At 35.7% G+C, this 26,909-nt stretch overlaps 1 protein-coding gene across 4 annotated transcripts in view; it reads right to left on the reverse strand.

Annotated features, from left to right (window-relative positions):
• Positions 1-5,906: 5,906 nt before the first annotated feature.
• The window catches only part of sdk2a (sidekick cell adhesion molecule 2a), a 294,891-nt gene continuing 273,888 nt past the window's right edge, over positions 5,907-26,909 (reverse strand). For 2 of the 4 annotated variants that reach the window (XM_087242946.1, XM_087242945.1), the window contains 8 exons: positions 23,449-23,586; positions 20,563-20,745; positions 20,344-20,469; positions 19,799-19,963; positions 19,578-19,718; positions 15,536-15,680; positions 11,623-11,752; positions 6,810-7,728 (listed from right to left, as the gene is read on the reverse strand). In XM_087242946.1, the coding sequence (XP_087099072.1) occupies positions 7,327-7,728; positions 11,623-11,752; positions 15,536-15,680; positions 19,578-19,718; positions 19,799-19,963; positions 20,344-20,469; positions 20,563-20,745; positions 23,449-23,586 (1,430 nt within the window). In that variant the 3' untranslated portion in view covers positions 6,810-7,326. Of the gene's footprint in view, positions 7,729-11,622; positions 11,753-15,535; positions 15,681-19,577; positions 19,719-19,798; positions 19,964-20,343; positions 20,470-20,562; positions 20,746-23,448; positions 23,587-26,909 lie in introns of all 4 variants that reach the window. The other 2 variants (NM_001446839.1, XM_087242947.1) reach the window with 2 other exon arrangements.

A 26,909-nucleotide genomic window follows, 5' to 3' on the forward strand; every position in this document is an offset into this window, starting at 1 on the left:
TAATTAAATTTTTTTTGGTTACCTTTGTCCCCGTACCCCTAAAAAAAGGGACTTAAACGTAACACACATTAAGACACACAGACAACAAGAATCAGGATATGAACCTCAACCATGGTTGCTAAAAAAAACTTTTTTTTTTGTGTGTTGTTCTTTTCTTCAGTAATTCTGTTGTTAACAGTTGTCCATCAATAATTCTCAATTCTCCTTTAATTAGACACTTAATTATCTCATTAACTTTATCACTGTCTGATTGTTCAACCCATAGTGAGGACACTAGTGAGGATTTTTGCTCTGGGATTTGAGGGGTTAAATGGGATTGATGAAAAATAAAGACTGTGGGATGTATTTTTAACAGAAATATTCTGTAAATTGAATTTACGAATGTAAAATGTTAAAAACAGCAGATTACTGGCAACCACAGCTGACGGCATTCTGTAAAATCAAGACAAAAAACAGCAAAATATTTTAAAACATTTTTTTGTGTCACCCTTGTGGAGGATAGTAGCATCTGTGTGCAAGTCCAAGATGAAACAAAAATATTTAATGTTATGCTGCATCTTCTTTTGTTTAAAGGTAGCTGTGTAGTTACTAATGGCGTGAAAATCTGTTTGCTATTGTTGACACACATGAACATGTAAATGCATTTAATGGCTTTGCGTTTTTATGCACTAAGCTATGTTTTTGTGAACTGAACATCGTATTAGTTTATGAAATACAGTTATTTATTTCTTTAAATCTCCATATTTTTTTTACGGAAAAATTCTGGCAACCAGCTGGCAACCAGTTTTTTTGTAAATTTAACAGATTTTTTTTTTTCAAAGAAGGAAATTCCGTAAAAAAAAAAAAAAAACTGAGAATGTACTGGCAGAAAATGTTTCTGGTTTTTTTTTTTTTTACAGAAGTTTTACAGATTTTTCCATTTACTTAAAGAAGGGAATCCTGTAAAAAAACAAAAAAAAAAAACAAATGTGCTAGAAATTTTCTTTCAGTGCATTCTTCGTTTTTTACAATTTTTTTTTCTTGTTTTACAGTGTAAATTTTAACTGTAACTATAGGAGAGATGTAAAATGATCTTACTAAATGTGGAGTGTTCTTTTATGGGTGAAGGTATGGTTATAAATGGGTTTTGTTTCTATAAGCCTTGGCTTCTCCTCCCCACTGGTTTATAATTTCTCCTCTGTCTCTCTTGTGACATCTCTCCTCTCACACCCTGATGTCCAGATCGATGCTTTCCGGGCTGGAATAAAGAGATTATCTCCAGGCGAACTCTCCCACATCTAAGCTCAGTTTCTGGGGATGTTGAATGATTCAGTGTTCACTTATCTATTCTCATCTGGCTCAAATCTATCACCACTGGAGCTGCAGGCAAACGAGGCACGAGCTACTAGAAGGTCTCTTTATAAATGCAACTGTGTTTTTAAAAGTCAAAACAAGCAGTATCATTTATCAAAATAGATTAAATAAATACTGATAATGAGTAGTGTGTTCCTATAGCAACCTATTTGTCAAACAACGATTCCAGAAAGCAGGTGAGACAAAAACAAAAGCCAAAAAATTAAATAAACAAGTAAATAACAGGGTGAGAATGTGGTAAAATCTGAAAACATGTTAAAAAAAATCAAGGGCCTTTTATACTGGTTTGCTTTTCAAAACACTGTCAGTTGGGTTTAGGGAAAGGAGTGGGTGGGGGACCGGTTGGTCAGTCAGTCAGTCGACAACGGCCTCTGGTGGATTTACACGAGAAGAGCAGGCACGAATGGCACTCGCAAGAGAAATTTGAGATCTCAAAAAGCAAACACAATGACCTCTGGTGAATTAAAAAAAAAAAAAAAAAAAGAAAACGTACATCCTAGGACGTATTTGGCACTCTCCAGAAATGTATATTGGGCTAGGTTTTCAGAATGAGCTTGAATTGTTCATTTAAAGTCACCCTACAGCTTAGAAAAAGCATATTTCTAAGCATATTTTATGTCACATATGAAGAGTTCAGATGCAATAGCCGCTAAATGCCACTTACTTAAAAAATGAGCTAATGACATTAATTGAATGGTTTAGGCACATACTACACCATCAACAAATAGATTTCCTTCAAATTATCTAAATCCCAGCATTAGGGCATTCAGAAATAACAGTTTGTTGGCAAAAGCCGCTAAACGCCACTTGCCTTTGACAGCAAAGCTGTTTTATCCCGAGAAGAGGTCTGATGGATTTAGAGGTTTTTGCATCTGAAAACCGGAGCACCCGGAGGAAAACCTTTGCCAACATGGGGAGAACATGCAAACTCAACACAGAAATGCCAACTGACCAGCCGGGGCTCGAACCAGTACCCTTCTTGCTGTGGGGTGATCATGCTACCCACTGTGCCACCATAACACCCTAAGTTGCATATATTACATATGCATATATTCAGCACAATGGGATACAGGAAACAGATATTCGAAAAGTGAATACTGATTAATTTAAAGAAAAGGCAGTTGTTGTTAATTTTGTAATTATCTAACAAATCCTGTAGATTTAAAATGCAAAAAAAAAAAAGATTAATAATAATAAGTTTGCAAGATTGTGATCTGTTAAAAGAAAACAGGCTGTCCAAACCAAAAGTTTAAACTTTCATTTACAGCGAGAAGGTGTGTATCTTGTGTGTCTTTATGTGTTTGCATCATCCTGTGTTAATGCACATTTTGAAAAATCTCATGCGAAGCCAGTGATGTAAGCACCAAATTTGGAAAATCAAAAACCTTTTTCTTGAGGTGTTTTTGTACTTCTCAGAAAAAAAGGTTAATGCAAATGCTAAAACTGACATGACTATTGTTTACTGCTGGTTTCTAGGATACCAATGCTACAGTCAGTCACTCTAAAAACATAACAAAAATACATCTAATTTGTATTTGGATTTTTTATAAAAAAATATTTTCCATCTTTGTGTGTCTCAATCAGCTCCCTAGTTCCAGAGGTCATGAATCAGTAGCTCATGTACATAAATATGTGCGCTGATAAGGACAGTGATGAGCTTGTGAGTAAACTCTTTGCTTTAAAGCATTTAGTTAACTTTAAATAAGTTAGAAAACTTGTCAAGTAATTGAGGTGCATAATTGTAACAATTAAGTTAAAACAACTTAACAGTTATAAGTTAGCACAAATCCACTCACTTAAAAAAAAAAGTCAACTAGTTGCTTTTAAAGCAGTGGGTTTACTTACTGTTTAAAAGTAAAGTAACTAATCACTTTTTACAGTATAATGAAATGGCCAGACCAACAACCTGATCTAAATCTTATTGAAAATCTCTAGAAAACCATTGGTGACAAAGTTATGGCTATGAAACAAACCACACACACAAAACCTTTACTTTTAAATGGTTGTGTATATAAACAAAATACATTTATCATAGTTTTTTCAAACTCGATTTCCATTTAAACAACCAGTTGTTTGCAGTCTTTGAAAAATGAGACATCCACAAAAACGCTGAAAAATAGAGTAATTTATTTTAGATGTGAACCATGCCTTGGTCCAATATAATTCATCAAGTTTTGTACAGTGATAGTCACCTCACAGAGAACAAGACAGGAGATATCGTGAAGCATGATCATCGTAATGTTCAAGTCCTTTAAAATAGTTTCCACATAAGACCGCTGTTGTTCTTCTTAAGTTAGAGTATAAAACCAAATCGATTATAAATAAATTAAGCATATCTGCTGACATACACGAAAGCATACTGTATGTGTACACCATGTCAAAATGTGAACCGTAAAAACACATTCTACAATATATTCAGAGAAATACATACAATGTCATCTGAAAGAGCAGTCATTTTTTTATCAGTCTCTGAAAAATTGACTGAATCAATGAAGTTTGGGAGTCCACAAAGTGTTTATGATTTAATGAGATTAAATGTGCACAGCCTTTTGAAGAGACCCACGTTGTATCTTCACACTGTCAATAAAGATACATTTCCAATGGTTGTTTTTGACCGCACCAGTAATAATGATGAGACTACTATGTTTTCTTTTAAAACATGTTAAATACATTACAGGTGACATACTTTGCAAACTTAAATGCAGATCGGTTTGTACTGGATCCTACAGTATTACCTTGCATTTCAAATGCCTTTCACATTTAAAGAACATTTTAATGACATATCCATTAAGAACTTTTCAACTTGTGTTGTTGTTTTAGCTGTACTTGCTCACATAATATACATGGGCATGATGTAAAAATACACAATTTTCTGTAGTTTATATAATATAATGTATTTTTTTTTTTGTTTAAGACTTGCACTTTGAAACCCTTTTATCAAGCATTTTTTACTAAGCATTAACATTAGCAATTAACATTTTCAGGCCCATGTTGTCATGTAATTGGACAGCCATTTGTTTTATATTGTTATAATATATATATATATATTATAATCTTAAAAACATAAGGATGCTATTTTTTTGGGAAGAGAGCAGTAAAATATTCAAACTAACATGTTTTAGAAAAAAAAAGTAAATAAATACTTGTCTTTGTATAAAAAAAAAAGTCTTTGTTTTATTTCGGCTGCATAAAAAGCATAATAAAAGCACACACACATATATATATATATATATATATATATATATATATATATATATATATATATATATATATATATATATATATATATATATATATATTCAAGTCAAGTCAAGTCAAGTCAAGTCAACTTTATTGTCAATCAAACCATGCAACAGTACATTACACAGCAGACTGAAATTGCGTTTCTCCCATACTCCAATGTGCAATTTAAAAAAACAAAAATATGACACACACTAGACATAAACTAAACATTTAACTAATATAGTGCAAGATGAATTAAATAATAGACACTAATAAACTGTGAACAGTTACCATATATCCTATTGTTCCAGAATATGACCAAGTTGAGGTATTTATTGTAGTGCAATTAGGTGCAGTATGGCAAAAGTGCAAAGTGCAAAGTAGCAGCTTAGAGGTAAGTGTATTTTGTAAACATGTTACACGTGCAAGGAATATTAATATAAAAACATTTGAGTTTGCTTTTCTCACAGTTCCACAGATTTTTGTGTGTGTGGGCTGTGGATTGTGATTTTATAGTCCAGTTTTCATGAGTGAGTTGAGCAGTCTAATAGCTTGAGGAAAAAAGCTATTTATGAGTCTAGTAGACTTGCAACGCATACTGCTGTAGCGTTTCCCAGATGGTAGGAGAGTGAACAGTTTATGTGTGGGATGGGTGAAGTCTTTGATGATGTTTGTAGCTCTTTTGTAGCAACGGAGCGGGTATATGTCCTGAATGGATGGTAGGGCTGATCCGATTATCTTCTCAGCTGACCTCACCACCCTCTGTAGAGCTGTCCGGTCAGCAGCAGAGCAGCTACCATACCAGACTGAGAGACTGCTGGTGAGAATACTCTCAATGGCACCTTTGTAGAAGGTAGTGAGTGCCGGTGGAGGGAGGTTAGCTCTTTTCATCCTGCGCAGGAAGTGGAGGCGTTGGTGAGCTTTCTTGACCAGAGAGGTGGTGTTGGTAGACCAAGACAGGTCATTGGTAATATGCACCCCCAGGAACTTGGTGCTTTTCACTGACTCATTGTATGAGAACTTTTTAAAGACCAACTATTTGAAGAATATTCTGTTAATGTTACTGCCCAACAGGCACAGGATGTCAATATGATGTCAGATTGACGTTGCATTTTGTCTGGAAATTAAAATCAGTTTGATGTTAGAACCCAACATTAGGTTGACATCAATTTCCAACGTGCAACATCTAATGATGTTACAGCTTGACATTGTGTGGATGTTACCACTTTGACGTCTATCAAACATTGGATTTTGGTTGTCATACCTGATGAATAAATGTCAGTATCTGACGTCAATATGACGTTGGTTTAAGATGTTGGCTCGACGTTGGATTTTGGTCACTTTCCAAAATAACCTAAAATCAACCAAAAATTTGTGTCATTTGATCAATGTTTCATCATAACCTTGAGAAAACCTTACCAAAATGTTTGAGCTGAGATTTTTCTCTAGGTTATTCTTAAATGTTTAGTTCCTCCAAAAATGAAAACATCATCTCCATTTACTCAAGCCCAAGAAGTCCTAAAGTTTTTATCAATCTATGTCTTCTGTTTAACACAAAACATTATATTCTGTAGAAATGTTGGGAAAATTTTTTTCAGAAGTCAATGGCTATTTTTTGTGATCAACAAAAGAAAGAAACTCATTGTAACAGATTTGTAACAAATACAAATGATGACAGAATGTTCAGTTTGGGTGAACTATCCCTTAAAGTTTAGCCGAGAAGTGAAAACCTTTTTTTTTTTTTTCAGAAAGTCTTTATAAAATGACTAACATTGAAACAAATTCAGTTTTTATATAGTTTTGTAGTAACATAGTCGAGTACCAACAAATGTTAAGAGAAGGGATAAGATTTTTTTTTTACTTCATGCAAGTTTACTTTGGAACTATATTTTGAATTATTGGATAACAATTTAGGAACATATTCAGTTTCAGTTAAGTGATGTAAAACTTCTGACCACTGGATTGAATCCTAAAGTCGATGATCATACCAACAAATGCATACTCATCAAATCACACATTTGGCCCATAACACTAAATAATGGAGAAAAAACTGATTTTGTCACATAATGAGCCAAATTTTCATTCAAAATCTATTCCAACTGGATAAAAAATATTTACTTTTAATTCAATTTCAACAAAATGTCTTTGCTACAGACATTTTTGTTCTTCCCCACAGAAATATTCTGTCATTGACTTTCATGTGAATGCCATTAGAGCAACATAAAACAAATTATAAAGACAAGCGTTTTGGAAATCTGCAGCATTTATGCAAAATGCAGTTTGTTCTCATCATCATTAAAACATTCACAGTGGACTCCAACAGCCTTGTCTCTTTCCAGTCTTGAAATTTTAAAAGCACTAAAACTTTAATGAAAAGTAACTAAAAATTAAAGTGTCAGATTTTAGGGCCCCAATATTTTTTCAATCCCAATATATATATATATATATATATATATATATATATAAAGACATTTTTTCTTCCCCTAACCACATCCATTTAATTTTCAGTCCCGGATGAAGTGAAAATCATTTAAAATGCCCAACCAACATTCCGATTGGCTTTGAGAATGATTGTCTGCGTTCTGATGCTCTTGTGTGCACATATAAACCTGCGATATGCCAGGCCAAATGATATCCAAAAGCGTCTCTTGATGTCCAACAAGGTGCAGTGAAGAAGGAAAGAAAACAAGTATTAGCAATAACACAGCAGGAGTCCCTCCATCCAGGCTTCATTGGAAAGCAAGTCTTGTATCAAACAAACGAGGAGAATCCAGTGGCCGGTACCTGGCCGGAGGAGCCCAGGCTGCTGGGGGGCCTGTACAGAGTGTGCTGGCTGTGGTTTTCGGAGGAGAGCAGGGATGGGGTGGGAGTCCGGCTGCCCTTGGGCCTGAACAGGGTGGCCTGGGGCTGGGGTTGTGGGGAGGGATTGCTGTGGGGCAGTAGGGGTGGCAGTGGTGGTAGTGGAGGTGGATGGGGACGGGACTCCTGCTCTGCCACCGTGTCGGGCTGGGCGTAGCCATACGCTGGAGGCCGCGAGACGCCCTTCTGTTGGCGGCGCCACGAATTATAGTAGGTGGGGTCACTGATGTAGTGGTTGACAAAGGAGTGGGTCTTCTGGCGGTTCGGGTCCAACTCGTATTCACTGTCGCTGGCCTGGAAGAGAACAGAAAAAATATATCTTTGGGTTTCAACTTTGTCCTGCTAAACTATTTGTTAGTTGTGTTCTGTCAATCTTTGGTAGGCTAAGTTTTGATATTTTGGTATGTTGTTTTTTTTTTGCATTCTATTTGCATGTGCATCTCCATAATGTTTGAATGATTTTATTGTTTGTTTGTTTGTTTATTTGAAAGTTTTGGGGAGGTGGCTGCCTTTATTTGTTTTTTAAATGTTTTCTTCTGTGTTTGGGAGAGTTTTTTTAGAGGGTAAATTTTGTAGTTGGAGAATCTTTTTGTATGTTATTTTGGCTTTGCACCTCCTGAAGCTATTGCTTCCATTATCATTTATTTTGTCTTTATTTTGCTTTTGTCTCTAGACTGAGGATGTAACAGGATATATCCTGTTACTCTATTTTCCAGGGTGATTATGGTTAGGGTTAATTGTATGTTCAAAATGTAAGCATTCAATTGGTTAAAAGTGACAGTATAGACAGTAAATTGTTGATAGTAAAGAAAAAAATGCTATTAATTTTAATGCTCTATATGCAATTAATGTCTAAAAAATGCTCATTACAAATATATGCTTCAGGCAACATTTTTCTGAAAATGCACTTGGATGTGCGTTTGACTGCAGTTTCTTGATAAAATGAAAGCTACAGAACAGTTTCATGGCAACAGTTTCTTTTCACAGTAATGCTATTTACAGGGACATATTTTCAACATTAAAAAAATATTATTTAAATGTGTTATTTAATACACAACCCTAAATAAATACCACAGACTCAGTTAACGGTTTCTATGATTTGTAATCACATATGTTTGCCTCCTTAATCAATCGCCATACGGATTTTATTTTATTTTTTTCTGGTGTGGGTTACTGGTCTACTCCAAAAATAAAAGACTTTTGCCGCATGTTTAAACTACTTATTCAAAATGATTTGAAATGAGGGACAACTTAATTGTCATTATTATTTTTTTTACTTAATCTGTAATTTATTCATTCATTTTCTTGTCGGCTTAGTCCCTTTATTAATTCGAGGTCGCCACAGCGGAATGAACCGCCAACTTATCCAGCAAGTTTTTACACAGCGGATGCCCTTCCAGCCGCAACCCATCTCTGGGAAACATCCACACACACACATTCACACACAGACTCAATTTAACTTAATCAGTTTATGCTGGGACAACATGACATAATTTTACCAAGTCCTGCCATCTTCTTAAAAGAAGGTTTTGTATCTAAAAATGTGGAAAAAAATGTGCTTTAAGTAACATACTTCAGATTTGCATATATTAGCATATATTTGCATATATTATTATTATAGACAGCACCTTCTAGTGGATTTGTTATCTGAAAAGAGGTATGAAAAAAAAAACAGGGCAAAGTATTTTACTTTTAGCAAAAGTTTAGGCAGATACATTTTCAATTAGCATGCATTCTTCATTTTTGCTGGAAATGTTACATTACTTACAAAACTATGAAGCAACACAACTGTTTGTTACATTTTTGTGGGTAGTAAACTGTAAACTGTAAACTGACACTCAAAACATCAGTGGAGACATAAAAAACTTAAACATTACAAAAGTGTTTACTTGCATTACTGGCATTAACTTATCCTGTAGATAATTTTGCAAATATAAGTTTGACATAAAATTATATATACGTACAGTTTAAGTCAGAATTATTAGCCCCCCTTTGATTTTTTTTCTTTTTTAATTACTTTCTAAATGATGTTTAACAGGGCAAGAAAATTTTCAAAGTATGTCTGATAAAAATAATAATAATAAGCAGTTTTTTTCGACCGTCTACAGAACAAACCATCATTATACAATAACTTGCCTAATTTCCCTAGCCTGCCTAGTTAACCTAATTAACCCAGTTAAGCCCTTATATGTCACTTTAGGCTATATAGAAGTGTCTTGAAAAATATCTAGTCAAATATTATTTACTGTTATCATGGCAAAGAAAAAATAAATCAATCATTAGAAATGAGTTTTTAAAACTATTATGATTAGAAATGTGTTGAAAAAAATCTCTCTTTTAAACAGAAATTTAGAAAAAATAGAGGGTCTAATAATTCAGGGGGGCTAATAATTCTGACTTCAACTGTATATATATATATATATATATATATATATATATATATATATATATATATATATATATATATATATATATATATATATATATATATATATGCCCAGCTCCAAATTACCTATACAAAATTTAACTTTCCAGGTCTTCAACATATACTGCACTTAAAGCACTTGCATCATTTGTCAAAAATTTTCTTTGTTTATTTTGGAACCCTTTACTTAAGAAGTATTTTATGAAGAATCTTTTCAATCTGTTTAGTATGACAGTCACTATGCACTAAGACACCTCATATGTTCTCCTTTGGTGATCTACAGAAAAGAGTAGACCATACATTTTTAGAATGAACTATTGTTTTAATAGGAAAGATACACACTGTTCAGACTATATTCTACAGATACTATAAGCACTGCTCTACGATGCCACACTACTAAACATAAACTACAGTCTCACCCAAAACATCTTGGAGCAGTGGATTTATACGAAAACATAAACGCCTCCTAAAAGTGCAAAAACATTATTTATAGAGCTTCCAAAAAACAACAACAACAACAAAAAAAAAACAAACAACAACAACAACAAAAACAACAAAATAAAAATCTGCAAGTTTAAAGACGACAGACGATTCTTAGAAATTACTTTATGGCTGCTGTCTCTTGAATAAAATCTCATATCACTTGTTCGGTACGCCATTATGCTAACACATGGGGGTTGTTTGAAAGAGCAATGTTGTGACAGTTTGGGTAGCTGATAAACTGACAAAAAACTCCCCGTGGGATTGTGCTTGGAAAGACAAATGCTCAGACATGAGAAATGCCCCCTACTTTCTCCCAGCTTGGGTCAAAATGATTTACAAATCCCCATGACACTAGAAATAGTTTTGTAGTTACATAGTCAAATACCAACAAATGTGAAGAGAATGAACTCTTTTTTTTATTACACTTCCTGTCATACACACACACACACACAAAAAATTAACCTCATTTTTTATGAAATGGAAATTTTAGATATGAGAAGTTAAATTTTTCCTCTTTCTTTCCAATGCAATGCATAGAATTGAGGTAGAGATGAGATAAGCTGCAGTGGTTTATAAAAAGTTCCATTTCCATTATCATCATATATTCATTGGATAGGCAGAAATAATGGTTCAGTATGATTTTATTCGAGCTATTCCAAGAGACTTATTGGAGTTCCCAGCCTTTGTCCAAAATATTTGTCTTTACAAATGAAGCAATTAGACAGTTGTTTATGTAAAGCAAGATGAGACAGGTGAGATTTATTTGGGAAAGACCTAAGAGGAAAAAGACTTGAGCAAACAACTTCATTTACTCTTCATTTTATCTCACTTTTATCTTAGCGAGGTAATTCAAATGCTAAAGATAGCCTTTTTGTGTGTTTTCTTTCCTGTGGGGGGTGGCTTTTAGTGTTTTGGGTTTTAAACCACTTAACTTTAAATGTTAAATGACATTGAATATACACTGAGAAAAGATTGATCGATTATTTGTGTTTCATTGTTTTTACATTTAGGGAGTTGACAAAAGTTAGAAACTATGGGTATTTGATAACAAACTGGCATGATGCTGTTAGGGTAAGAGTGTAAGAAGGATTTGTGATCAGCCAAAATGGTAAGTAATTTCAGAGGAAGAACATCAGAATAGACACTTTTGAATAACATACACTGATGCAACATATTCATTATTAGTAAAAACACACTGTAGGCAAAGTTAATAAGCTCAAGCAAAGTTAATAACACTAAGCTATTCTAGGAAATTCATTTGCCTTGTTGCGCTGAATCACCTGTGAGTCGGACACTTCTGAGGGCTTCTCGGTCAGACTGCTGCTTTCAGCAGGGACCAGGTCATTGTACTTGATGCTGACATCTTCATCTGAGTAATGGAGGCTGCCGGGACTGGGTCGTGGTGGAGATCTAGAGAACCAACACAGAAAAATGCTCATTCAAATAGGACGTATGCAATTTTCTGTCACTGAAGGAATATACCTCGCCTGAATTTTTACATTTTGTGGATAAAAAATAATTCATTATATAAAATTAATTATAATATAAAATCAGGTTTTCCAGGTCTTTGTAAGCAAAAACAGACCAATAGTGTTGGGCAAGCTACTAGTGCGCTAAGCTATTAGTCTACTTAAAATGTAGCTTAACTTCACTAAAAGCCACCACCTGGGAAATGTAGAAAGCTAAGCTAAGGCTACATGGCAAAAGTAGCTCAGCTACATCTAAGCTATTATTATACATTTTTTAAAAGCAACTTCAGTCCAAGTCAGTGCTGTCTTAGTGATAAAACTGCCAGTGAAGCGTATGTTGCATAATTGATAAGTACAGTTATTCACATTTATCTATGGGTAGCACGATGGCGCAGGGGGTAGCATTCTCGCCTCACAGCAAGAAAGTTTCTGGTTTGAGTCTTGGCTGGGTCAGTTGGCATTTCTGTGTGGAGTGTGTATGTTCTCCCCGTGTCGTTGTGGGTTTCCTCCAGGTGCTCTGGTTTCCCCACCACGTCCAAAGACATGTATGTATGTTCCCATAAGATATATATATATATATATATATATATATATAATTTAGAAAGTAGCAATGTTACAATATATATATATAATTTAGAAAGTAGCAATGTTACCACCACACAACTGAGAAATGTAGGCAATAGTAGTGTCAATCAATCAATCAATCAATCAATCAATCAATCAATCAATCAATCAATCAATCAATCAATCAATCAATCAATCAATCAATCAATCAATCAATCAATCAATCAATCAATCAATCAATCAATCAATCAATTAATCAATCAATCAATCAAATCTGTGTGTTGGAAAACCAATAGAGGTTGTCACAAACTTGCTAAAGCGTTATCTATGATTATTATGATTGTATATGATTGTCAGTTATTTTTAAATTTCTTTGGTGACATGAGTTTGTGCTTCAGTAGCACTTTTACTGTGATGGTTGTCACCACATACTATGATGACGTACCAACCATGGGTGTGTTTTGCACATCCAAAACATATTAGTCAGAATTGTCATCAATAAAGTTACAGTGGTGATGAAGTGATAACTTCTGCTTCTCAAAAAGTGTGAGATCAAAATAATATCAGGCTAATGCTGGATAAAACATATATTGTATCCAAAGGCTAATTATCCAACTTTGTTTACTTTTTAAATTTGCTTTATTAAGCAGTTCCCCTTACACCTGTTCAATGTTCAGTGCTAACCTTTTAATATAATAACCGTAGACCATATTTATAATTTTTCTATTTTGCTTTTACCTTAAAACAGACAGTAATAATAAGTTAAATGTATACTACAGGATGCAGGGTTTTAAAGGTCATCACAAGGAACTCATAAAGACCCAATGATGCAGCAATCTTATGGATCAATTCTCAAAGTCAATTTTGACCAAATGAATACACTCATATGACAGTCTGCACAGGCCAGGAAAAACAAGGAATGATGAGTTTTCTGAAATGAAAGGAATAGCAAAGCAAGCCCTTATTAGGGCTATGGGGGTTGGATTGTAGTTCTTTGAACCAGATAAGTTATTTGTTAAAAAGAAAGCCAGAAGAATTGCCGCATGGCAAGATGGGTTAACTTGATTAGCCATAATGTGGTCTGATATGCTCAAAGCCAAGGTCACTGGAGACATTAGCTTTTGAACTGAGGCATCTAAGCTGCCCTGCTTCAGTACTTTACTTCTATTGCCTTATAAATCAAGCTGAAATAACACACACAGGGAGGTAGCTTTGAAGAACATAGCAGCATGCTAATGAGGACATCTGGTATTCAAGAGGGTTTTTTAAAAACATGGCATCTTTCAGTCGATTGTACCAACAACAAAACATATGATGCTTTGTTCTACCTGAAAATGAACAAGGGGAACATAAGTGAGCTGTATACTAATGGAAATCCTTGGTGGTGGAGGGGCTGTCCCAACAAAAATTGGGCCCCGGGGAATAAAGCGTGAGACCTAGGGGGAGGGAGGGTTATGACATTGTATCTGTTTAAAATTCAGAGGAGGCTGAGATTTAAAGAAGGCTGAAGCATAGAGGCGGAGCATCGCCGAACAGCCCCCCAACATCCCTTGACATCCAGAGAGAGGTTTCAATAATTTAAAAGAGCCAAGGTCTCCAATTCTTCTTATCAACCCTCATCTCTTGCCTCTATCTCTTCCGCCCCATTCCAAACCCTTTCTTTTTCTACCCAGATATCTCTTGTGGCTCCATCTTGATGGGAGCTAATTAGCAAGACTGCATCCAAAGTGGTAGTCCTTCACTGCCCAGTCTCTTTGATCCCCATCTTGGGCCTCTGCATCTGGGCAGAGGACCAGCACAACACCCCCCACCCCTTAGCACATTCCAGTATAATGGGCCCAGAGAGGTTTCTCCAATTACCACCAGAGGAAACTTAAAGCAGACACATCCCTTCAACCAATCAATTAGTCTGCAAACTCCTTCGTGAAGAAACTTCAATTCATTAGTTTAACAAATATGATTTAGATTATTATGTATGTTGTTCATGTAAATATTTCCAAATCCAAAATGTATGTAAAAGTCCTGAAGTAACGTGTGAACAAAAGAAAAAAAAAATGAAGTAGACTGACACTTTATATATAATGATAATCTGACACTACATAATGCAAAATCTACAAACAAATCTAGACTTTTCGAATGAAAAGGTTTGTGAAATTTGCAAAATAGGTCACGTTTACCCAATGAGACCACTATATCAAAATAATTTGCTCAAGTTTGTACAGCACAATTGCCAACAGGTTAATTTAATATTTCTTTCTGTAGAACTGTCTTCTCACTCAGCAATAAATATAATTGACCAAAATCTATGGTTTACAGAATTGCATTATTCTAAACCTCAGGTGTATTCTCATTGGACAGTTAATGCTGTTGGTTTGGAGCATTTCATTTCCAATCCATTACAGAAAATACATTGGTAATCATTGCTAGTCACAATATTGATGATATCACAAAAAAGTAACTATTGGATTTTGGGTTGGACCTTTGGGTTGCTTCTGACAAGCTTCCAAAAACAATTCACCAAAGATTATCTAAAATAATAAAATCCAAATCATATTGACTAATAGTGAGTCAATAAATAACTCACTTTTTTTAAAGATCTTTCTCTTAGAGCTTCAGCTACAGGACACACGATATCTTCATTATAAATATGGTCTGATCTAAACGCAAGAGAATGTGAAGAAGGATGCTTTGTTGAAGCAGCTTACATAAACGGTCAATTTCTACACAATGCACTTTGAATGTCAATAAGACACAAAGGAGGGAGGTCTGAGTAGTCCAGCTTCCACAGTCTGGTGTGTTCTTTCAGCTGACAGATTGCAGTTTGAGATTTGAAAAGAGCGACTGTCATTAACATCCATGCCAGCTCAATCCATTTAACGGATGCCTGAAGTAGAATTTAAATCAACGGCTAGGCCAAAGCTCTGTATGTGGACAGAATAAATTTCTTTCTGGCTCTTTGTTTGTACCCATTTGAGAATTGAACCCATTGTAAAAATAATGTCCTGAACGGCATACTGACAGTGCTTACCGCAAAGAAAATAAATGAGCTGAGCAAACTATTCCACAAAGTACTGATCTAGCTAGTGAAGGCTCTTTGTGAAGCAACAACATGGTGTGTGTTATGAATGAAAATCATGCATTATTATAAACAAATACTGACCGGGTGTAGATTCCGTTCTTGCGGCAGAAGGAGTTTTTGACTGAGAGTCGACGGTTGTTGAGTTCCAGGGCAGGAAAGCGTCCTTCATCCAGCCGCACCATTTCTCCATGGGATAGGGGCAGGGATGTGCAGTTCGAGTGAGCACCTATAGACAGTGATACAAGACAGCCTATGAACATACTAGAATCAAATTATTCAAATGTATCTCTCATTTGATCCAATAACCTTAAGAATCTATCAGTTCTGATAATACTTAAGCATACTAGAAGACACTTTGGGAAATTGCTTGTTAATTACCTTAATCTGGGCAGTTCAAAACATGGCAATACATTTAAAATATTTCTGTCTGAACAGACACCAAAAAGGATTTGAACCAACAAAGTTTTGTGGTTAAAAAAATTAAAAAATAAAATAAAATAAATTCCCTAATTTGGCCAAAAATTGGTATACATAGGAAATTTATAGGAAAGACCAAAATTTGAAAATGTTTTATTTGCCCAATAATAATAATTTTTAAATTCCAATGCAGATCTAACATACACCTAAATAAAGGTCTGAGCCTATACAACATGCTCAATGTGTCAAACAAACATACACACCCACATAGGGGTCAATAGGGGCATGCATATTCCATAGAATACTATTGCCCTTTTGACATTTGTTTAAAAAAATAATGGGATCACAATCAAGACCTTTGTGTACAAATGTGTCCGTATGGGTTGATAAAGGACCATGATCCATAGTATGCTTGGGTGTTAAGCAGTTCAGAGGGTCTGGTTTTGGCATTGCTGAGTTTGTGACCATGGCAAAATTGAATCCCACAAGGTGACTCTGCACACATTTTCAGGCCAGACCTCTGATCTGTAAAGCTCGTAGTTGAGCTGAAGTGTGATTTCACATAGGTGAAGAGGGCAGTGACCTTTCTGTCACATGAACTGTGTAGTATCCCATCCTGCAGAATGTCTGTTCTCATTGGACTTTAGTCAAGCAATAGATCAGGGCCGAACTGATCCAGTCGGGTGGGCATATCTTAAGAGAGGCTCATTGTGTTTTACACAAACACATCCCTTGTGCTACTGACACATCCAGAACCCTGACCCTGACCCTGGCACAAAACTAAACACTGACCAGTCTCACAGACAGCCATGTGAGAATGCATCCCACACACACACACACACACACACACACACACACAAACACACACACACACACACACACACACAAACACACACACACACACACACACACACACACACACACACACACATACACATAGATCAGCACTAGGGAGAAAGTTGCAACATACATGGAGCCTACAGTCCACACAACTAGTGGTGGGGAAGGAAAGCAATTTCTCAATCTGACAAACTCTAATCTAATCTTTAAAGAATGGTTGGGTCAGTCAAATGGCTCTTTTGTCAAATGTAAAAATGAGGGGGGCCATCATTAAGTGTTTTTAAACTTTGATTGAATGCAATCAATGGCATTTTGGCTGATTGGCAATGTTGGCATCAAGCCATTGAGACAGAACAATCACTTAGATTAGATTTCAACTTCAGTGAATAGCGTGTAAGATGGACAAAAATGAAAGTAATGAAAGCAAGCAGTACACATTGCAAAACTCAGAGTACAAATGTTTCTTCTAATGTTTATTAAATGGTAATACTTTCATGATAACCTGGTCATATGGAATTAGAAATGGAAATACCAGCTAGTATGCTAAATGTAGACTACAAGTTTTTTGTAAGTTTTTTTTGTAAAAAAAAAAAAAAAGAATTATCTTCAAGGCATCGTTAATTTGTGTTCAAAGATTTTGGAAGTTCCCCTGCGAAGTCTTGCATACTATTATGAACAGCAGGTGTTGAGGATGGCACATAAAATATTAAGAGACAGAAAACATCCCTTAAATAAACATTTTGAGTGGATGCTCCTTGGTAGACATCTAAGGACAATAAGATGTTCCACAAATCTTTATAAATGTACTTTTGTGCCTAAAGCATTTAGGTTATGTAATAAATGTAGTTAATCGATGGACTATTATTTGTTTTTTGTTTTTAAGTACTTGTTAAGTGTTGATGTTTATTGTGTTAAGTGTGTCATTCTTGTTATACTGTATGTGAAGCACCACCATGTTGAAATGAATTGCCCCAAGGGGATTAATAGCTTTAAACTAAACTAAACTAAACTCAACTTTTAACGAGGAACTGTCACGACCGAAAACAGAGAGGATTCAATAGCCAGTAAAGTGATGTTTAATATAAGTGAAATAGAAAAACAAGTCTTATATTAATCAAAAATCAAAGGGTACAAAAGAGTTGAAAGTCGAGGACAAAGAAAATAGAAAAAAGTCCAAATACAAAAAGTTACCCCGTCACCCAATGAACAGACTGCAGAGAAACTCTGGGAGACAAATAAACAGAAACAAGAACAACAATGGACTGATAACCAGCTGTAACAACCGACTGAATATATGGCCAACAAAACAGGAATCAGCTGGAGAACGCTGATTAAGTCAGCTGATTCGAGAGTATGTGGCCAGTGCAAAAGGTAAACAAACACACTTGCTGTGTCCCAATTCGCATACTATTCATCTTAAATAGTATTGCAAAATAGAATTAGTATGACCCAAATTGTAGTATGTTGAAAACAGTATGCAGAAGTTACCCGGATGGTTTACTATTTCTGATAAAAATTGTCCGGTGTAGAAGCGTCCATACTCTAACTGCTGATATTGCCCACAGTACATTACACGTTGGACATGAATTTGAACTACAAACGCGGTTGAAAAGTGTAAATTAACTACAAACATGGTTTACACGTGAGACCAAACGCCAAGTAGAGAGGCTTCAGTTAAGATGTTTGTCAATTAATATCTAGCCAACTGGAAAATATTTAAATCACGTTTTCTGTGTTATATTTCATCTGCAACAACAATACTGCACTTATTAAAAAATGTGTTTGGACATTAACATCTGAATGCTTAATTATCCAAAGATCTTAGGAAATTTTCTCTGCATGAAAGACTCGTGAATGGAAGATTAACATGCTGTGGCTTGTCCAATAAGATAGGAAATTAAATAGAAAAGAAATGTGGATTATGTGTGGATGATTGACAGGGCTCATAACTCAGCAACATAACGATCTGTTAAAAAGGAAGTAGTATGTCCCAAAGCTTGCATACTCTTCTGTTACACACTCAAAAGTATATATTTTTCCTTCACAAAAATGTACATTCTTTTAAGGCATATAGTATAAGTATGCGAATTGGGATGCAGCAACATACCTTCGCACACAACAACACACATGGCATACCACATAAATTACAGAAAGAATACACAGACCCATAAACAATCACAGGAACTGTAAGTGGTTATTGGCCAATTTTTGATATGTTTAAAAAAATGGTTGACTACAACAATTTAAAGCCTCAAATATATAAATAACAATTAAAATACATTAAAATTCATAATTATAAGCATTTGGTATAGTTATAGTCTTTCCTCTCTCATAGGTATGTGGTAGTGATAATTTTGGATCTAACTGTGAGATGAGAAGACAACACAATTTGTTTTCCTGCTAGTTCTTTGACTTCAGCATGGTGTGTCTCAATCTTATAGGGTTGTGATCCATTTTGTACTTGGCAAAACCATTTTTGAATGGTTCTGTCAATCCAACTTAAGAGATTTGATGGCCACCTTCATTCTTAAGCTGAGACATCAGATGACAAATGATGTAACTGTACGTGTGGCCGCAAGACTGTCTCCCTGTGAGGCAGCAAAATGAGTCAGCAATCATGTTGATGGCAATGACTGCACCAATTGAAGCAAACAGACGCTACTATTGATTCCTTGAGCCTCTCTCAAGTGGAAAATCACTTTTTTCTAAGAGCACCACAACGATACCCATCAATGATGGAAAAATGAAGGTAAATTTAATTCCATCTCACTTTAGTCACGTGAGTCAGCAGAGAGGGACAGGGCAATCAAAGTAATTGAGAAAAAATTGTGGATCTATTTTCAGTACTTTTGCCTCATCAACCCACCTGAGTCTGTTTTCTTGGTGTATTTTTTGCTCTGTCCACGTATTATCAAGATGAAGATGAGCAGAAGGATGAAAATGAGCCCCACGAGAGCAATAACCACCAGAAACCACCATTCCTCATAAAAGGGGGAGACCTTTTGAGCTAGAAAAAGAAGCAGAAAAATGTGTTTTATACAAAGTAACGCAATATTGTTTCTGGTATGTTCGTTCAAGCTTACTGACCTGATATCGAAGGAGAAGGAGCACTTGGAGAACCGTAGCCATAGTCGTTCACTGCAATCACACGGAAATCATAGGTAACCCCTTCTCTGAGTGTGTCCAAATTAAGAGTATATGATGTCACCTCCTTGGGGATATCTTTGATTAGAATATCCCAAAGTCCTTCATCTGTTGGTGGGGAAATAACATTGTTACTGCTGTTATTACTATAAATAGCTAAGTTTCCATTCAACAATATTTAATGGAAACACCAAGATGTGCATAAATGTTAAAAATGCCTCCAAAAGCAACCATTTATTGTGTATATATGTCGATATTGAGGTGCAAGTAATTTATTATATAAGAAAAAAGGCTCATTATGGCTTTTCCTAATAAAGCAATTTTGATATCTGTCGCCAGAAAAGTGACGATTTTGTTCTCTTTGACTCATTGGTTGGAAATGGTGCTTCGTTCGCAAAAGTTTTACGTGGTATTCCAGTTTTGCGCATAATTCTAATTTATATTTTTTGATAGAAACATGTTAATAGATTTCTCTCTCTTTAACTCACCAGATGGTCTTGCCTCTATAACATATCGAGTGATGGGGGCACGTCCAGGATCCCCATTGGACCAGTGGAGCGTGAGCGCAGAGCCATATCGAGAGATAAATGGCTCTCCGGGAGGCCCTGGAGCACCTATATTTATAAAACAGAAATTATACAGTTAAATCAGAAATTATACAGTTCAAGGTAATAGTAAATGTTGAGCTGAATGTGAGGTGAAAGTACCCTCTCCAGGGCCAGTGGTGATGTTGGCCTCAATCTCTGGTCCATAGGTAAGAGTTTTAGCGCGGATGCGGAAGTTGTAGGTTACGCCGTCTGCCAGATCTTTGATTTTCATCCACAAGGGGGCACTGCCCTTCACATCCACAGTGACAATCTTACTGACACCTGAAGTGTGAGGAGAGGAGTCTGTAGAAGAAACACTCAAACTCTAGATACCACGCTAAAACGAAACACTAACAATGACACATAGAAACACTCATTATTTACTCTGTGCTTCCAGCAAGGATGGGTTAAATCAGTGGTTCCCAACCTTTTTCTTTGGGGCCCCCCCCCATGAACATATACAAACATTGGAGCCCCCCCACCATATAAATACACACGCACGCGCACACATATGTACTGTGTATATATATATATATATATATATATATATATATATATATATATATATATATATATATATATATATGTGTGTGTGTGTGTGCGTGTGTGTGTGTGTGTGTGTGTGTGTGTGTGTTTGTGTAATATTAATATATAGTAATATGTATAGAAAATATTAATTAATCAGTTTTAGCTTGTCTTGGCCTTCAAAAAAAACAAAATTTAGGTAGGCTTTGTCATACTGTCTAATCTTTTTCTTCGCCTCTGAAGAATCACTGCATTTACGTTTGTCTGCCATTTTTGTTTTGATTTTGCCTTTACGACACGTTGACAAGCAGATTGCGCGAGTGAGCAAAATTTAAATAATTGTTTAAAGTTATTTATTTTAATTATTTTCACTATTATGTTGGAATTTTAAGCATGCGTTTAGATTTTTTTTTATTTTTTTGGTACTTAAAAATACATATATAATAGTAGGGCTGCTCGATTTTGGGAAAAATCATAATCACGATAATTTTGGTCATAATTGTAATCACGATTATTCAAAACCATTGCCAGTTAAAGTCAAAATTATTAGCACTCCTGAGATTTTTTTTTTTTTTAATATTTCCCAAATTATGTTTAACAGAGCAAGGAATTTTAACAGTATTTCCTATAATATTTTTTCTTCTATTTGTTTTATTTTAGCTAGAATAAAGAAAGGTTTAAATATTTTGAAACCAATTTAAGGTCAATATTATTAGCCCCCTTAAGCAATATATATTTTTGATTGTCTGCAGAATAAACTACCGTTATAATGACTTGCCTTATTACTCTAATTAAGCCTTTGAACTGCACTTTAATCTGAATGCTTGTATTTTGAAAAATATCTAGTAAAATATTATGTGCTGTCATTATAGCAAAGACAAAAAGAAATCAGTAATTAGAAATGAGATATCAAAACTATTATGTTCAGAAATAAGTTAATAAAATATTCTTTCCCTGAAACAGAAATTGGGCAGGAAAAGGTTTGCTTATATTCAAGAGGGCTAATAATTCTGACTTCAACTGGATACATACAGTTATTTTCCACCCTGCAAAGGAAAGAGAAATAAATACAATAGAATAAAAATATAAAACATACTGTGCTTTAAGCATCTTCACTGTAAGAAAAACACTTAAGCTACAGCAGTCCTTCAGTCAAGAGCAGCGAGGGTTTTCTCGTTATGTTGGTTTAATAATGATAAAAACAGGCGGCAGCAGGAATATTTCTCGCTGTCTCTTTAATGGTTTCTCTTTCACGTCTTTTGATCCTCAACTCGTTTGTTTATTACACAAATGAGGGTTAATGTAAATAATCACTAAACACCGCGTTTTGACACCTATTTGACCATTAAAGCGTTCACGTTAAGATGACTTTAGATGTCTGTGCTCCTCTGCTCGTCTCAGTGTGCGAATGAGAGTGAATGCTGACCGGCCGCATGCTTCTGACTGCGTGATCGTGCTGCACACACACATAAGCTCTTTTGCGCTTTTAAGAGCAACACGTGTACAACTGGAACGTGGCAAAATATGATGCAATAATAATTTATCTCGATTAATGCTTTTTTATAATCGTTTGAAACCGAAATCGAAATCGGATTTTCGATTAATTGCAAAGCCCTTTATAATAGTGGAGCATTTTTATGCCTTTTTCTACCTCAATACTTATCCTCTCAGGTTGGGAACCACTGGGTTAAATGATCATTTCTGTGACATTGACAGAGATAATGTGTCCAAATGTTTTTTTATTTTATTCCTGTTCTCTTTCATATTCTAGTCATCAAAAAATATTATTATTAGAAATTAGTTACTAAAATTATTAAGTTCAGAAAATTGTTTTAACTTTTTTTTTTCTCTGTATTAAATAGAAATTGGGGAAAATTTCTGATTTCAATTGTATTTCTGAACATGCCTGAAAGAAAGTAAAACTTTCTGTCAATGCCATGACAATGACAAAGTGTCTCTAATACATTGCTTTATTTGAAGACTTCAGGGACTACTTTCAGGGTTTTATCCTTCGATTCATATACATGTGAACACTGCCTACGGTCATGCTCTAGGGGTTAAACTAATAGAGAAAGCTAGGCCTTTGCCTGTGAGGTGTATCCTTCAGCTTCTTAGATATACAAGCCATTGGTAAACAACAGCCCAGCACATCTGCTCTTCCCTCAGGCTTGACCAATCTGGAGCCATAATGAAACCACAGTCATTCCCTCTCTAATCCCAATTAAGCTGGAATTTACCCAATGCACCACTTGGCCATTTTTTAACCCACCCCACACTCAATAACAGGGCAAAGGGAAGGAAACTTCACTAAAGAATGCCATTCATTACATGCCAAATCTTGAATACATTTGAAGAGCAAATTTAAGACATTTGTAAGTTTAAAAAAGCACGGCAGGCCTATAAGAGTGTAAATCAACTGCTGACTGAAGCTCTCCCAATAATTTTCTCTGGCAGAGCTTTTAGCATGCTGTAGTTTCTCACCATCCACAGGCGTACAGGGCTCATAGACCACGCGGTATCCCTCCACGATGCCATTGGGCTGCTTGGGCTCACCCCAGGACATGTTGACTGAGGTGGTGGTGAGTTCACTGAAGTGGATAAAGTTGGGAGCGCTTGGAGCTGTGGAGAAACCAACACCATTTTAATGAAAGTTTATTTGGATTGATTAATACATTCCATTAGACCTAAAGCTGAAGGACACTCAAAGTTTATCTCTTTTTTTAAGATCTAACATAAATGTCTCCATAGTGTGTCTGTAAAGTTTCAGCTCAAAATACCCATTATACTACCATTTAACTTTGCCTTAGCAAAGTTCAAAGCAAAAAGGGCGCAAAAGCATTAAGGGCGTGTCTGAATCCACTTTTGCTATTTTAAGGACGGAAAAATCAGCTTTGCGCCGTAGCGCATGGTGTAACAGGATTGAACTTATTCTTTTTAATGAGGTTTCGGTGTGGTTTGAGAATAAACCAATCAGAGTCTCATCTCCCATTCCAGTTACGAGTCAGTTGCGTCGCGCCATAGCACATTTGCTTCTTACTTGACGAACTTTGTAAGTGGAAAAACTGAACACTTCACTAGCGAGAAAACAGAGCATCTGCAGAATGAGAATGAGAGATGAGCCTCATCATTCTTTACTTTCTCCATCACTCTCTTGAATAGGGAAACGTGTTGTCTGCACAGACAACCATTAGTCTATACATAATTAATTTAATTTGTTAAGTGCAAAAATTTGTTTCAAAACTATTTCTAAATTCAGTTCCAATTTCCAGCAAATTATTAAATGAACAATAATAACAACGAAGTGTGGTCAAAAAGTGTTATAGGGCCCTATCATACACCTGGCGCACTGTGGCGCAAGAAGTGACGCAATTGTTGTTTGCTAGTTTCAGCTTGGCGCAAGAGTTGTTTTGACGTTTTGCGCCATGCTGTTTAAATAGCAAATGCATTTGCGCTCATATGTGTGTCCATAGGCGTTCTGATCTAAAAAGGGAGGCATGTTGAGGCGTATTGCTGGCACATTGCTATTTTGAGAAACTATAATAGTCTGTTCTATAGACCAGAACAAAGCCGGTCTAAAGTCCAGCGTAGAGCACGTTATTAGTGCGCCTCGCTCACATACTGCTTAATACACAAAAGATGTACAGCAATACGCAAACATCTTCACTTCTTGTCGGCTTAGTCCCTTTATTAATCTGGGGTCACCACAAGCGAATGAGCCACCAACTTATCCAGCAAGTTTTTTTACGGAGCGGATGCACTTCCGGCCGCAACCCATCACTGGCAAACATCCACACACACACTATGGACAATTTAGCTTACTCAATTCACCTGTACTGCATGTCTTTGGACTGTGGTGTAAACCGGAGCACCCAGAGGAAACCTACGCGAACGCAGGGAGAACATGCAAACTCCACACAGAAACACCAACGAGCCGAGGCTCGAATCACCCACCCAGTGACCTTCTTGCTGTGAGGCGACAGCACTACCTACTGCACCATTGCTTTGCCAATGCAAATATCTTAACATATGAAAAATAATTAAAATATTAGTTTTATTTCAGTTTATTCGTGACAATTTTTGCTTTTGTATGATGTTATTATTATTAGCAGTATTATTTGTTATATGCATATTTATATTTGTTTTATTAAACCAAGCTTTGAACCAAGATTAAACCAAGATTTGCCCACCTATCAGGTTTTAGACTATATGGGGCATAGCAAATGTATTGGGATCTAACCTTATGGGCTCTGTTTTGACGATCCATGCGCAAAGTGCAAAGTGTAGGGCGCAAACGCATTCCGTTCAGTTAGGAACTGAACGGAGGGTAGACATAAAACTGTGAAATTAATAATGTAAATCTTGCTTGTAAGTGATGTGTGTGTGCTTAAGTCAGAACCTGTTTTGTGTGTATTTTGCAGGTTTTACAACAGAACAACGTTTATAATGGTTGTAGGGTTTTATCAAAGTTGTTGCAAGTATTTTGTCACTGAAAACACTTACTACTTAAAGAAAACATACTTAAAAGTGAGTAATTCAGGAAAAAAATAAATAAATAAATATATTTAAAAAAATAAAAGTGTCTATAAATATTTTAATTATAGATAGATGGATGGATGGATGGATGGATGGATGGATGGATGGATGGATGGATATCTCATAATTCATATCTCACTTCTTCCACCAACAGAAAAGTGTTGCAAAATACATTTCTGGCCTTGACTTCAGCTATAGACAACATTTAAAGAAGGAAAGAAAAAGTGAAGAAGCAGGAAAAGAAAGGTACTTCTCAGTAGCAGATGTATATTTAAGCTCTCTCAGCTGTGAGAGGTCAGGGTAATATTGTTGAAATTTAAAGGATCTGCTTTGCCCTCCGGAACGTTGGCATGTGGGGCTTCTGTTGGCTCTCCTCCCAGTGCCTTACTGTAAGCTGAGCCAAGATTCAGTCTGTCTCATTGTTACGTCCTCACTACACTGTCACAGTCTTTGAGGGAGCGGAAAAGAGCTGAATTAACTTTTCTCAGTCGTTTGGAACACAGCTCTCCTCAAGCTGACCTGCCAAATACTTGCTCAATATGTGGCACATTTTCCCCAACCCCGGTTCCCAGATCTCCATACCATAACCAACTGTCTTGAGCTTCCGTTCCTGCAGACTGACCCCAGCATTCAAAGAAAAACCCACCACTTCCACAGTCCCACACCACACGCCATCCAGCTGAACATTAATAACCTTTGCAGCAGATTCAAGACAACATGCTGGAGTAAAACACTAACAATGACACATATTAAAACTCATTATTACTCTGCACTGCAGCACTGAGTTGATGCATTAAATTGAGAATAATTTAAAAAGAACATTTGGGTTCCACTCAATTCCTTCAAGTTGTCTCAACACAAATTGATTAACTTAATCATTTTTACAAATAAAAGTGAATTAAACATAAAACAATTACAGTAAGTTGTGCCCCCCCAAAAACTTTAAGAATTGTGTAGGTTCAACTCATAGTAAATAAGTAGTTTGAACATGCAACAAAAGTAATTTTTTACATGCACAGCCATACAGTATAGCCACTTTAACAACAACAAAAACAACAACAACAACAACAGCACCAGCAGCAGCAGCAACAACAACAACAACATCAAAAGACATTATTTAGGGGTTAACAGTTTAATTTAAATAATAAATAATATTTATTTTTTCAATGTCTCAATTGGCTAGAAAACAAACCACAGTTGTCTAGTTATTTGCAAACCTAACTTAGTTAACCTAATTAACCTTGCCTTCAATCACACTTTATGCTGAAAACTAGCATTTTGCAAAATAACGTGTAAACGTTGGACATGGTCAGCAACAATACTTAGGTAGGCTGTGGCATTGACATGATAATTTGGTACAAATAGGGTCAAAGTGTGCCAAGAAAATATCCGTTACACCATTACACCTC

The sequence above is a fragment of the Danio rerio genome, chromosome 3 (genome assembly GCF_052040795.2).
Source record: "Danio rerio strain M-AB ecotype USA chromosome 3, GRCz13ab, whole genome shotgun sequence".
Classification (NCBI taxonomy): Eukaryota; Metazoa; Chordata; class Actinopteri; order Cypriniformes; family Danionidae; genus Danio; species Danio rerio.